The 15646-nt window shown below is 40.1% G+C and overlaps 1 protein-coding gene across 1 annotated transcript; it reads left to right on the plus strand.

Annotated features, from left to right (window-relative positions):
* Window positions 1-1085: 1085 nt before the first annotated feature.
* Window positions 1086-3534, plus strand: LOC104158335 (spermatogenesis-associated protein 7-like; the record flags this gene model as incomplete). The annotated part of the gene is made up of 3 exons (XM_009695952.1): window positions 1086-1163; window positions 2644-2701; window positions 3058-3534. Coding segments are annotated over 3 exons (613 nt in total), but the record flags the coding sequence as incomplete, so codon positions are not given.
* Between the last annotated feature and the right edge of the window lie 12112 nt (window positions 3535-15646).

Genomic DNA, 15646 nt, shown 5'->3' on the forward strand with positions numbered 1-15646 from the left:
GATCACGTTGAAGGGCATTCTTACCACATTTCTGCTCTGAAATTTGATGAGAATTAGAAGAGGTTTGAGTTATATATAGAAACTCTGCCAATGCCTTATTGGGAAAGTCATTTAATTCTTTGTGCTTTAGGACAGGCTTGTTCTTGCCTAACTTTAAGGATGTAATATAGGTATCAAAGATCAGCTATAGGTAACTTTCTTGACTCTAGAGGGAACCAAAATTACAATCTTCAGGCTGGATGACAAATTTTACATAATAAGAGTCATGTGAGATGTATCCATTTTTTTATTTTCTCTTTATTAAGACTGGAGGATGATTCAATAGAGCTTGATTGGATACTTTGAGATATTTAGAAAGATGCTATAAAAGAGAAACAGCACTGAAATCTTTTCTTTTAGGGTTTTCCTTCTTGTTGTTTTCCAAACCGAACTCCAGACTTTAGGAGAGTCTCCTATTTAGAGGAATTGGCATCAACAAGGCTTTAAGAGGTATTAAAATAGAGAGAAATTTGTTCAAAGAGGTGAAAGCCACATCTCGCACTAACAGGGATTTTGTACATCAAAGAGTTGTTTGAAAGGAATTGAGGCTGTCAAATAAGCACTTAGGTTTTTCTTAGCTTCCATTAAGGACTAGCAATTTTCAGCTGCAGTCATTCTCTAGAAGCTCCTTTGGCAGCCTTTACTCAGAGCATCAAAGTGCACTTCTATGCTTTCTTCCCAGTTAGCACCCCTTTCTTCTTACATGCAAAGCAGGTTCTGTATGCTTTCCAAGATTTGCTGATTTCCTCACTCAGGATCTCTGTGCTAATTTATACCACAACAGAAAGTTAGCATAAACATGAAGCACCATAGCGACCTTTCTAACAGTCTGATATTTTACACAGGGTTTTTTATTATTATTCAAATTGAATGAAAGGCTCAGTTTGTCCTGATAGAATTACCTTTCTTAAAAATAGCAGTTGGTGCCAAGAACTATACAATCTTCTTAATAGTATTTCCTATAAAGGTGATTGGACCTACTGCATTGTGTAATATGTGTCTCTATTTTAAAACATTAAACATTGGATTTTCTATTCTCCCTACAGCGAAGAAGAGCTTTTATATTTAGCTTTCATTGAAGACGTAACAAATGAAATTCTTAGCCTTGGGCTATTTTCTAACAGGTAGGTTATGCTTGTTTTCAAATTGGTAATGCTGTGTCAGAAACACATGGACTCGGTAAGAAAGGGAACTAGTGTTTAGTAATCATTTCTTTGCCTTTAAGAATATATAGATAAGCAGTTACCCCTTTTGTTTTGTTTCCTCTTCTTTTTTGCTTTATGTAAGAAAGAGGAACTAGGAAACACCTGTGGGTCATCTACTTTGATCTGCTGCTATGTACCATGAGATAAAGCCTCTGTTAGAAACTGATGTGGAACCCTAGGTGGAGTAATGAACAGTGACATAATGCTAAGAAGAAATCATTTTACTCTGCAACATCTGTTTTGCTAAATAAACCAAGTGCCTAATCTTTCACACAACAGATCTTCCATCTCCCTTCTGTCCTTGTTCCTGTTCCAGTATGAATTCAGTCTTCAGACAACAGGTGTTGTCAGGATTACATACTGTTTCAGATAAGGGTTGACCAGTTGCTAAATCAGACTTTTTTCAATAATTAAACAATGATACAATTCATGTATTTTAGTAGTACTCCCAAATTCTTTTCTGTGCCAGTTCTTTCTTATAAAGAACTCTCAGTTTATAGCAAAACAATCCTGCAGTATTTCTGATACAGAATTTTGACCCATTTTTGTAATTGCATTTTCAAGGCAGACTAATTTCAGCATAATATTCTGATCTTCCTCTGGGTTGATAATGTTCCAAGCCGTTTTTCCATTCTGTGCACTCTCTTTATTTTTTCTCATGTCAAGGCTATCAATGAGAATGTTAAATACACTAAATGAAAATTCTCAAAGATTATTTTTTTGAAGAGCAGTCTCCCTCTGGTTCTCTTTTACAGTAGTGTTATCTTCCCTTAGAACCCTTCTTGCACTAATTTGGTTTTGGTTTGTTTGTTTTTTTTTTTTAATAATGTCTTGTGTAAGCTCAATTAAATTCACTTGACCTTCTGGAAATCCATTCCAGTAACTGTGTACCTTAGTTGTCACAGAACACTTCCTCTGTGCTGAAATTTTTTCTCATCCTTCCTACTTAAGCAATGGAAGAGAGCTCTCAGGACTGAGGACTTTTCTCTGGATCCTTTTCTGAAGCTGAATTTTATTCCTTCCCTTTATTTACACTTGTGTATATCAGCCACTGTAGTGAACCTAAGAGATTTTGGATACTTAAGCATGCCAGCAGAACCACTGCTGGATTGTTGGTTTCTCCCACCGCATAGACCCAACAGATCAAACAGACCCAGAGCTCTGCTGCAAATCACCCCATGGTTACCATCTGCTGCCCAAAGCTGGGTCTGCCTGCTGAGCACGTGTCCAGTGGGATACCAACTCTGGGTAGCCCTCTTTGTGACAGAGCATAATAGAGACAATCTTAGTGGTCCTGTTCAGCTAAGAAATGAAAATAAAAAACTAAGGTCATTAATTTATGTAGATGTGTTAAAAGTTGTCTTTCTTCCTGCGAAATCATTTAATTGTTCATTTGTAGAGTTCTGGAACAACTGTTTGAGTGTCATGTACAAGAAAATAAGAACCGCCTGGATGAGGTAGGTGCTGCCCCTATAATACTTTCCCTCTCTGCATATGACTTTAGCAACGTTTCCAAAGTAGAGTGGAAATGCACTGGTATATTTGCAGGTAGAGGTAAGCAGAATGCTCAGTGGGGAGCATCTCTCTCCATAAATGAGATCTGCAGACTCATGGATCATGGTAGATCAGGAGTCATAGGCACAGTCACAAAAAAGGGACAATAGTCAACTTGGTTTGGTGACACTTGCTGTATAATTTACTCACTTGATTGCAGCAGCCTTCCTTTCCTTCTGTCAGAATTAAGCCCTGAGTTCTGGACAGATAGGAGCTGGGGGCTCAAGAAGTGTCACCTCTTTCTTCCTTCACTCCCTAGAGCAAAATGCGCCACTTGTTGGATGTACTGAAAGCAGACCTCGGCTGCAGTGCAGAGCAAATCCATGCAGGCTCGGAAGCCTTTGATTCACTGGATCTGCAAGAGTTTGATACAATGGAAGAGCTGGAGTTTACCAGTAAAGGTCAGAGGCAAAGAAAGGCTACAAAAAGTGAAGAAGTCTTTGGGACCATGGACTTACCATTAAAGGAACCAAACAAATGTGAATCACCAGTATGTCAGGAAAGTTCAAAGGAGACGCAGAGCAAGGATGACTTTTCAGAAGATGTTGCTGAAATGATGGATGCTGGAACAGAGTCTGATTCTTGTGTGAAATGTGAAGACCCAGACACTTCACCCTCATGTGAGGCAACTTTAAACTTGATTACTTGTGACAGTGAGTTGGAAGCCAACAAGAAACTTGATGATCTTGAGGAAAGCTTTGCAGAGGCCCTTCAGATCTCACATGACTATTCATAATAGCAGCCAAAACTTAGCTGTTAAATGGGGATAGTAGAGCTAGTTCTGTGGAGAACTCCCATTTGTTAAATAGTATTAAGTTACTTGTTTTCTTTTCAGTTTATTTCTGTTTAAATACTGCTAAAATCTCTCTAGCAGGATGTTGTTAATTGGGCATTAATTAGTCTCTGTATTAATGTAGACTCTAAAGGGTAAAGTGTCAGTTACCAGAAAAAATTTGTATATTTTGACTATAATTGTATAACTCAGAACTAGCTTTTGAGAATATTAAAATTAGATGTATATTTTTAGAAAGCTGTAATAGTAAGTTATGAGATATTTATTGTTTTTTATTTATAATAAATAAATTCATTGCTAGTGCAGTTGTGGTCCTGCTATTAAGATACACAATTTTGAAGTCTACAAGAATTCAACTTACCCACATCAAAAAGCGGTATACTACATACCTGCAGAGCAGAGATGGAACTGTTTGTCCATCCTGGAAGAGGGCATTGTTTGATGTTAAATACTATTGAGGCACAAAGTTCTTACAATCAGCTTTTTTCCTTTTACAGTAACTGTAGAACATAAGAAAGATACTTTTTCCTTGCATTACCTAGGGTGAAATAAGGAATGAGTGTGGACAGGCAACTTCCCAAACAGCAGAATTTCTTTTGGTGCTGGTAGATGATCATTCCTTCTTCAGCCCTGAACCATGAACTCAGTTGTCTTATTCCTTGTACCAACAGGTATAAAGAGCCATTTTGCAGTATTAGCGGCTCTCAGTCTTTGTTAATCTCCTGTCAGCTTTCTGGCCTGAAAAGGATATTTATCTCTAGCTACTGCATATGGCAGCTCTTGAGCTGTTTAATACGCAGCTCTTTTGTTTGTTTGTTTTATACACAGCTCTTGAGCTGTTTAATCCTAGCTGTCCATGATTCAGCTGATATTTCTGGAAAGTGAAGACTGCAACAATTTTCAAACTGCACAGCACTAAAATAGATGGTTCAGTTTCTTGCATTAATGACAGCCTTGGCATAGCATTCTGCATCAAGCTTTGGTTTTGAAAACAGATTGAGTTGGATACTGATTGACGACTAGGACTCTAGTAGAAAACACATCAGGCATCTTGTACAGCAAATGGAGAAAAAGTGGTCTATTTTATGATTAAAGTTTAAATTGAAGTTAGTGCATGCATTGCACAAAATCAGCCCAAATTTCTTTGTCTAATCAGAGTACAGCTATTACCTGGCATTCACGTTACTGCAGAAGGAGCTCAACAGGTTCTGAGGAAATGCCAGGAAGTTATATTGTCTTGCTGTAGGTGAGGAACTATAAGAAGCCTTAGGAGCTGGATAAAGCCTGTCACCAAATACCTCTTAGGGTTGTTCTTAATCTGTTTCCTCGAAGGACAAACCCAAGTGGTTACAGTTCACGCATACAACTGCTATACCTGCCTCCCCTGTGGCTCACGAGCGTCTACCAAAGGCTACTGATGCTGTAAGCTAGATGACCGATTGCAGCTATAAGTAGCTCCAATAGACATAGACCACTGCTTCACTGGTGAAGCATAAACTTTTTTTGGGGGAAAAAAAGAAAAATCTCTAAAAAAACTCTATAGAAGGCCAGTCAACAAAAGCAACATTTCTGGCACAGTCATCAGCATTACAGTGCAGAACATAACTCCCCAAAAAAGCAAAAGGCACTTTTCTGGCTGCTTTGGCCACAATAATAAATTACACTTGTTGACAGTGACAGCAGACTAGCGTTTATTGTAGCCATGTACATGCGGCTGTGCAGATGGGCACTAGCCTTTCATCTGCCACACTCAGCTGGCTCTCTTGTAAATCTGGCCTGCAGCTTGAGTGCTCTGGCTCACTGAAAAGTAGGTAAGATAATGTGAGGATTTTCCATCCCTCCATCAGAGCTTGTCTTCTTGAAAAGACACACCCACAGCGCTGATTCAGTACAGCGCAGGGATGGTTTGACCTTGGACACAAGTGATCAAAGCCCTTCTCCCATCCCTAAGGAAACTCCCTCTCTATTCCTTACCCCACAGAGCTGAAGGGCAAGATGCACCTAGGGAACTATTGTTTCTATTGTATGAACAATTTTAACACAGAGGGACTGGCCATTCTGAGTTCTCCGGTCTTAGTCAATAATGGAATTTAGCGGTTTTTTTCCCTACCTATCAGTGAACTGTATAACTTGCACGTCATAAAAAATGATGACTCAGCAAACTTTGCCTTGTGGTTAGCATGAGTCTGACTAAAGATTAATAAGAATTTCACATTTAAATCCTGCAAATAAAATAAACTAACCACAGCAGTGAAAGTGGTCATGACATCACCTCACAGAAAGGTGCAAATAATGACACACTCATTTCCTGTAGCATGAGTAACACAAAAATAAACAAAAATAAACAAAAATAAACAAAAATAGCTCCTTGACCATATTTCCTGTCGATGAGCTGTCTGAACATCAGTGACATTTTTTCTGGGTAGATGGAACTTAAAAGAGTAAATAAATTCATTAAAACAGACCTTTCACAAAGAAAGCATCTGTCTGCCTAAATTGTAACTGAATATTTCTTGGGTCCAGAGTGAAATTTCTGGTAAAGAACCAGAAGATCGCCCACTCCAGTATCCTAGCAGCTCGAGCAGTCAGCCCAGTCCAAGGAACTAGTTTCTCATTGTACAGCCACTCCTACCAGATAGCAGGGAAAAAACATTCTAGAGAAATGTTATCTATATAAAAATCAATTAGTTTATCTACAGATCCAAAAGCAAATTCAGGCTATCCAGGGCTTAAAACTTTCTGCCTTTTATTCACATTTACTTTAAGGTGGTGCTTCAAATACAAGTTGTTTAAGCAGCTTGATATGCAAGCCTGACCCACATCACTTACAAGATTAATCAACAGTGCAAGCTTTGCATTTTTCCTGGGGGTTTTGGGGGTATTTTTTGGGTCTCCCCACCTTTTACTTGGTGATAAACTCAGGTCTTGGCACAAGCAATGGCAGAAGAAGGTAGTCACAACACCATTACATGTGAATGCTTCAGAAGTAACAAACTTAGAAGCAGTCAGCAGCTGTGATTGCAATGTGAAGACATTTCTGCCCAGATTTATATGGGTGACGAGCACATGCATACCATCATCAATGTTTACTTCAAGTGGACAAAAGCCCACTATTGTTACTTCACTCTGTAACAAACTGGTCTGTTATCTTTAAAGCCTACAGTTTTGTCATCACTGCTCTTGTTTTCAAAGGCAGGATTCTGTTTATTTACAAAGCAAAGTGGGGCTTTTGGTCATTTGAAGTAAAGATTAATGTGATGAAAGAAAAAGGTGCTTAGATGTCTTAGGGTTAATCAGAAAACAAAAACCTACAAGCAAAACCCAAGCTATCATTTGATCTCTGATCAACCTCATGTCTAAGACACCTACACATTTTCCATTTAGGCATCACTGCAGAATGACTCTAGGGTCCTGTTTCTCTGCATTTCTGTACATTTTTACATCATTTGTAGCTATGCAACAGTAGTTGTAGAATGATGCAGCTCAACTGATAGTGTTTCACAATTCAAGTACAAATGGCTCCATCAGACAGTGGGGGAAAAAGGGGCTACCTTTTTCTCAGCAATGATTGGTGCAAGGAGTATGAACAAGAGTACAGGTGCATCAGCAGAAGTAAAAATGAGGTCCAGGAGTTTCATTTGTAGCACCTAATGCAGGCTGGTTTTCAATGCAGTGACAGCACAGCTTCTAACCAACAAGACATCCCAGTAACACCCTTCAGTGTACCACTACTGTTCCTCTGTGCCTGGGGACCAGTGAAAGGCAGCAGTCCCGGGCCACAGCCGGGGGGAAGGAGAAATAGCAATGGAAAATGAATGTTAAAGGGAATGTAGGAAGAAAGAAAAGGAAAATATTGTTATTTATTCCATCTTTTAAAAAATGGTGAGACGACTTATCAGGTAGAACACAGGTACAGAGTAGAAATTTAGATGCCACTTGTTAACATTGGTCTTCAAACATATTTTGGAGCTCCCTCAATTTTTCTACCTCCGTATCATAGCATTTGTATTTGAGTATTTGAGACCTACAAATTAATGAAAAAGGGAGAAACCACAAGATTGTAACTCAGGGTGTACTTCAGAGAGCTATGGGAAACTCCAGCATCCCACTTTAGTTTTTGACCACCCAAGGCAGGAGCATATGCTGATAAGCAAATGCAGGGCACTGCAGCTGCGTGATGTCTCTAGAGCCACCAAACCTTTCTCTCAGGCACTTAACCTGCTGTTCTCAGGAGCTAACACCTGGTATGTACACAGATCACAAGGAACAGAGCAGCAAACCATGATTTTAACAAAAGCAATTTCTCACTCTCCAAAACAACCAAACCAGATACTCAAAAGCAGTCCAATCTTCCTGTTTCGTTTATCAATACTACTTTCATTCAGAAACAATCATCTTCAGTTTCTATTCCAAGTGGCAAAGCAAGTGATACGCAAACAGGTGAGTGGTAAATTAATCTGCCACACCAGCCACTGCACCAGCATGGGTCACAACCAGTCAAGGGATCCAGTTTCAAAACCTGTAGCGGGTCGTGGGCCAGCAGAAGCTGAGCATGTCACAAGCATAAAGCATTGCTGGAAAGGGACAGAAGAATCGGCAGTAATCACTGGCATGACAAATCATCACTTGAGCTGTAGAGCACCCATAGCTCATCTCCACCTCAACCACTTTAAAGAAAACCTAGGATGTCAGGCAGTCCACGAGTAGCAACAAGAAGAGTTAATGCAAGTGAAGGGAACCAAAATTAAGAATGCTGTGTCTACTGTGAATGGGACTTTCTGTTCTTTGTAGAAAGCCTCCAGAGCAGCTGGGCTCTCTCTTCAGGCCTCCTAAAGGGACCAAACCTTTTAGCTGACCCACTAAGCTAATTCCAGTAGACAGCAAAGGGCAGGAGGTATGCCTGACACCCAGGTGACAACACACAAAAGTTACATTTGCATTCATCTTTTAAACTGTGAAACTGGCCTGCAAAAGGTGTGGGCTCTCAACCCAGCATCACATTTTGAGATGGAGGAATGCTGGAGGCACCAAACACCCATTCCCACTGGGCACTGGCATGGGCTGCTGCCATGCCCTCGCTGCTCCTGTGAATCACGGGCTTCAGAACACACAACCTCCCCCGTGATCCTTGCAGCCCTACCGCATTGGGGGAATGAAATTAGACCTTCAGAAGGGCAAGTAAAGGCTACACAAATAGAGTAGGGAGGCATATGAAACTTGAGAGAGAGAGAGAAACTCAAACACAGCCTCAGCCTGGCAGGCCAGGGAGCTCCATCCTTATAGACGACAGGCAGTGTGATCTGCAGCACGAGGTGCGGAGTTATCCCAAGAATTCAGCAAGCCCACAGGACTCCCCTTGCAGTGTCTGTGCGAGGGTTGCAGCATACCTTATATCTCACAGCAGCCAGAGACTGATTCCAGAAGATGAGTAACAGAACTATGAGATGACCGCAGCTCTTCCCAGCTATCTGTTTCTCTCACTCATAAGCATGCTTACATGCCAAATAAGAAGTGAAGCAACATGTCAAAGGCCATCAGCTCTCCTGTCAGCCTGAGAATTCCTTGCAGGACCTCAGAGCTGTAGCCTCTCCAACCAGAAATTCAGCTCACAGGCATTTGGCACCCTGCTTTTTCCCAATGTTTGACACAAGCAAGACCAGAGATGAGACAGATAGCATAGGTTTGGGAGCTGGCTATGAGGCTTCCCAAACATGGGGCACAACCATCTCAGATAACATTGGATTGTAAGAGAAATATAGAAGAGCTCCTCAAGCTCCCATCTCAGTTTCCCTTTCCACAGAAACAAGCTTGCATGATGGGTCCTCCCCTCCCACCTTGAGAGTCTTAAGCCTTATACAGGGGCTTTCAACTTAAACACAGGTCTTTCAAAGGCCCTTGCTGTAGCTTTCCATAGCATATGTTTTCTCCGTGGCTGCTTCTCACTATTTGAACTTCTTAGAGCCTCTATTCATTTCACTTCCTGGTGCAATCAGATCTCCCCAAAGAGTCCTTGGGCACATCTCCACAACCAGCTCCTTGTTGTCCATCCCTTTACCCAAAGAAGCAACTGACAGATGAGAGTACATCCCTGCCATAAAGCACCAATGATGCAGTCTCAGGCACACTCCAGTAACAAAGTCATGGGGCAGGCGAGCAATGGGACAGGCCAGCTCATGGCCAAAGTAGGTATCAGGACAATTTAGCCTGTAGTATTAGTGCAGTATTTCCAGTTTCTTTCAACAGAGAATGTAAATTAGCTTCAGTTCTGCTTATTTGTCATTATTTAAACACCAGCATTGTGCAGAGGGATAAGGCTGATATTTTGTCCTGAAAACAGGCTCAAATGGAGCATTTTATTTCCAGCTTGATGGCATAAATGCACTGAAAGTGCTAAACTCACCTTGGCAGCCTTCCTAACTAACACCATGGCACTAAGGATAAGTTTTGCTCTGACTGCAGGGAGCACGTACACTCAGCAATGCTCCTTATTTTAGGTAGACTGGTCTTTCCCACAGTGCATCAAAGCTACTGTATCCAATACCCATCATCTAGATTCCTATCATGCTTCTGATTGAGGTGGCTGTGGAAGAGCTCCTTCTGCCCTTTAAAACCTAAGAGGAACTTGGGAAGAAGACAAATCCTTCATCAACCATCTATGTTTGTTTCTATTTTTGGTGAACAATTGCACTTTCTCATCTTTCCTAATTACATTTTGATCCCGACTACTAACATAATGCAGTGTTTCCCCTCTCCTTATGAAGGACAAAACAGATGTCCTCATTTGGACAGGGCATTGCTACAGGAACCCATGCACTCTAGCAAGAGTCACAGTGCATCTACAGAAGGTGGTAGGGATCATTTTCAGGTGAGGTTGAAAGAAAGAGCCATCCAGGACAGAGGAAGAAAGAATCACCCACCAGCACCCTGGAAGGACAAGTCCCTGGGCCCAGCATCCCAGGGGCATATTTCACCAGAACAAGTGGGATCAGCAGGCTAGCTATCTCAGACTGGCTGAGCCACCCTGCTGCATGTGATTTTCTCCTTAATCTTTCTGAAGCTGCCAACAGGAACTGAATGGAACCCTGAGTTTCGATAGACTTGATTCTTGTCTATATACTTCTCTTTTTCAAGCTAGAAGTCACCCCCAGAGAAAATCTAATCAGATTTACTGATTATCATAGCTGGCCTACCTCTGCAAGATAGCTTTCAGGACCACAAGAATCAGGAAATAAAAATAATGTCATATTTTTAGTGTGTCAGTGAAAGGACAGCTTAAACAGGAAAACTGGGGCACTACAATTCCCTAAGATTTATAGTTTCAAATTAAATTGCTTCTTCTAATTCAGGGAGAGAAGTAAACGTTTGGTGACTGATGGAATTTAAAGTGATGGAGACCTACAGCTCCCAGTCTTCAGGATAAAACTCAAATTTTTGAAATACAGAGTGATCACTTGCTATTTCTGGAGGTTCAGAGACAGTCACTTCAGAACAAATGAATTTATTTCTATACTGCTATCGTGCAGGAAACTCAATAAACCCTGATAAATCTGCTAAAATAATATCTTTCACATTATCAAAATAAAATCAAACTGTCTTCTAATTTCCTAAAGTCTTTTGCTGAAGAATTTTATCAATGGAAAGACATTTTCAGCTTCAATCAGTCGCAAATAGCACAGCATGCAGACAGAAGAAACCAGATACACACATGCACACACAAAGTATGCAGTTCCTTCAAATCACTGATTGTCAGTATTAGCCAGGCTTGATAGGGGCTTTCTTCATAGGTACTTAACACCAGTGAAAATTCTTCATTCGCCTCTGGGTACAGTACTTTGGGGTCTGTTCATGGAAGGATTTTGGTTCCTTCTAAATTTATGTAAGGCACATGATTGTCATTTTAGAAATGGCTAATAATAATAATAATCTGAACCTCATCTGCAAGCCCTCCAAGTCTTTTCCGGTTGTTTTGTTTATTACAGCAGATATTTTAAATCCATAGAATAAGCAGGGCAGCAAATAATACTGGTGTGGTATGTCGGGGATGGCAGATGTTTGGTTTAAACTTAGGTGTCCATCTGAAAGACTGTCATACAGATCAGTTTGGGAAATGTGGTGATTGATCAGAAATGGGACAGAATTTTTCTAGCCCTACCCCTTCTAGCTCCCACATCTATGCTGTACCATTTTGCAAGCAGAGAGCCCAAGAACACACGTGTGCCCTCAAGCCCTTGCTTTATAGCATTCTTTGGGAGCTTTTCTAAAGTCAAGTGTTACAGTATGTCTTCAACCCTGTGCACCTCTGAAAGAGGAAAGTTTTGTGGTAAAATAGTCCCAGGCTCACCCCTGTCCTACTTACACTTGGTTTTTCTTTGAATTAACGAGGCTAGTTTAAAGCAATTGTAATAACAACAGAACTAGCTTTAAGTATCAGAATCACCATCTCCCTAAGCATTATGTTCCACTGGAGCCACAGAATTGCCACCTCTCAAACGCAAGTTTTGATGGCAGAAGGTTCAACTTGCCCAAGAGCCAGACTGAGCCAATGGGATATACACTGCTACAAAATAACTTGCTTAGTTCAGAGCTGATGAGCATTTACCTATCACCCAGTCCTCACTGAACTCCAGCTGTCCTGCAACACCATTCTCCTGTCAGTACCTGTGTAAGTGACATTCCCATCATACTCACAAATTGTGATCATCCACAAGTAGTTCTCAGCCTGCAGGAGGTAAACTGGCAACGCTTCTGTGGCACTGGGCAGCTTCTGTCTTCATGCAGAGTCCAGCCTTCCAGGGGATGCTCATAAAAATAGTGGAGAGAGAAAGAATGCATATTTATATGCTGTCATTGACCCCTCAGGGAAAAGGAATGGATGTAAAAAAAATTTTTTTTACCACCATCAGATTCTAAACAGAGCAACTGTCGCATGTTAAACTTCCAGCTAGGTACCTAGCATTGTTGAGTTTCATGTAATCTTCATCCATCCACAGTCATTCCAGATTTAAACAACCCTAACAGCTGAGTAAGAGCAACTTCAGTTCCCCTAGTTAGGGCCCTAGACTAGGGACCTCTCTCATCAGCTCCCCTAAGTTTCTCTCGTACCAAGTCCTGGAGCTCTTGCCCAAGAGAGCTGCTGGCCAGCTGTGCCAGATCCAAGAATCAAGCCGCTTCCCTATCAGCCAGCTCTGGCCAGCAGAAGACTCTAATGGGGATTTTACAGTGGCTGGAAAATAACAGCTACAGTTTAGAGCAATTTGGATTTATAGGAAATTTAGGTTTATGAAGAGGCCTTTGTCTCAGGTCTAAAACCAGTATAAATAATAAGTCTGATCGAAACTGCTGGGCGTTTTTACCATGTGCTTAGGATCCCAGGAAGACAAAAAAGATTTTGAATCCATGTCAAATAAGAGAGCTTTGCCCACGCTGAACATCACACAGCTGATATGTTACTGTCTTACCTCAAGTTGATTACTGCCATCAAATTGAACATACCTAGAAGACAAATTTTAGTTAAAAGCCTGGTTGTTTCAGATATAGTTAAGTGGGCAGTGCACTAGGCATTTAGCAAAGACAAGGGAAATGCAATTGTCCGGTGTGAAATTGCAACGTCCAGCATGCAATTCATTTATCATGACGTTAGGAGGTCTTGTGCGGCACCAGGTGTTATACAGCAAGCCTTTTGCACCACTTCCCTTTTTGACTAAATGTCAATTCTAAAAGGAAGAAAAACTTCAGTGTTATTGGTAGCTGCTCCAATGATAGTAAGTAAGTATACAATTAACTGTTTCCTCTCTCACATACTTTTGGAAAGGGTTTTTCAACTTCCAAAACCTTTTTATCCCTCCTCCACTTAAAGGTTACAGGGAAATTGAATGTTCAATACTAAAAATAGCTTTAGAAAATGCAAAACATTACAAACAATAATGATAGGGTAGCAGGCGCAAGACTTTCCTGCCACAAAGATGACAGCTGTTAGTATTTGACAGTACAAGTTTTATATTCATACTGAGACGCAGGACAGTACTTGAAGCACTTTAGAAGAGGGATAGCACCTTTGTGTACAGATGGTAAAGTCCCAATCTAGGACTATGCATGAAAACTAAGTTCTCTGATTTTTCTTTTAATAATGGAACAATAATAACTCATTGTTGCTTCAAATATTTATTTCCATGGCAAAAATAGACTATAATATATTCATTTCACATATATTACATTCAGTAATACAAGCTTTTCTGCCTATGAAACACAATTTGTACATTGTTTTACAAACCAATTTCAGTTTTACAAGAATTAAAGCTGTTTTGATTATACATTTTTACAGTATTGGTGGCAAGACAGCGAAAACAGACACGTTAACCACTAGCTTAGTACTAGAAAATAATACTTCATGTTTGCTACTGTTTAAACAAAAGCCCATTTGAATCCTTGCATACTGGCTCAAATGAAAATGGAAGAAAATGGAGCCAGATCCTGCATTCCTCTGACATTAAAGACTCAACCCTACAAAACTGCTGAGAGGACTTCAAACACCCATTTGCTTTAACTGAATGAAGAGATTTCAACAATGTGCAGGAGTGGACATACTTACTGATTTGCCAAGTCAAGCCTCTAGAATTTCCATCCAAGTCGCCCCAGATCAGCCATAAAGAGGGTAGATATGTTGGGTATTTCAAAGCAATTTAAGAAAGTATCTTCATAAAGAGCATATACACCTTGTCTGTCAGAATTATCCAGGATTAGCAAGGTGACAGACTGGAGGATTTTACATGGGTTTCCCCCATCAAATTTCCTACCATTCTGAAAATTAATGGCATTTGCAAAGTCTTTGAACTATTTTTAAAGTCTCCTAATTTTATCTAAGTATTTCCAAATGGAAAAACAGCATTTAAATTCCCTTTATAAAAGTTAGGCACCTTCTGAAACTGTGCTCATAAAATTAATAATTTGGTAGTTTTGATTGCCGCATATCTGAACCAAAATAACGTTATGGTATCTAGAGACTCACTCTCTAATTTGCCACAGGCTGGATCTGTTGTAAACTCTATTCATTAGATTCTTTACATTTGATTTCTATCTTCATTCCCTAATTAGAGCTGAAGAATGGACTTCTAAAGAACAAATACACTGGAGGTTATTCTTCACCACTGAACACAGCATCATGTGGAAAATGGCAAAGAATAGAATCAAAGGCCATTTAGCAAGTGGGTTTTGAAACACTCATTGAGGTTAACAAATCCTTTTTTTTTTCAGCCCCTGTAGACCTTAACATAACATATGTGATGCGAACAGAATGCACCAAGTTAGCTGGTCCCCAACAGGATCTTACTAAGAATTTTTATTTTTATTTTTACAGACATGTTTGCAACAGCTGTTAAGTTTTTTTCCCTTACCTTAGCACAGTATTACATTATTTTAATATTACTGTATTGCAAATGCTACACTGCAACATAATTTCTAAGCACATGTTAAACTCCATATTTCAAGGGCCTGATTTTCAGCCCAGCCTTAACCTGGTGCAATTCACACCTACTGTAAACACCTGGCTGCATTCATAAAGTATTTACTGTCAAACCATCTAACCTGCATCCATTAGAAATTATCACTGCAAAACTGCATGTATGCCTATTCCCCCTGCATTTTGCATGTGTAAAACCAGAGACCATGGGTTGAAAAATCCAACCTTTAATAAGTAAACAGAAACTGAGCTGACAGAGTGCATTAAATGTATTTGGAAAGGAAGATACGTAACAATAACAGAGCCTTTGAAAAAAATATTTGGAGTTTCAAAAATCATATTTTGAAAAGCCTATAAAAACAACACCTATGATTATATATTCACTTACCCTACCATGCCATGAAAAACATACTATATGAATCAAGCCCTTCTAGCAGCTGTACCATGGATACAAAACGTTCCAAATCCTCCTCCAAATGCCTTCAGCCATTCCTCAAGTCATCTTCCTACTTCCAATATTTTGTACTTTCAGAAGAGAATTTCTTCCAGACTATCTCAGCTACTTTTCCTTTGAATGCTGTAGCTTCATGTATGCACATT

This window comes from Cariama cristata, unplaced genomic scaffold (assembly GCF_000690535.1).
Source record: "Cariama cristata isolate BGI_N322 unplaced genomic scaffold, ASM69053v1 scaffold8672, whole genome shotgun sequence".
Lineage (NCBI taxonomy): Eukaryota > Metazoa > Chordata > Aves > Cariamiformes > Cariamidae > Cariama > Cariama cristata.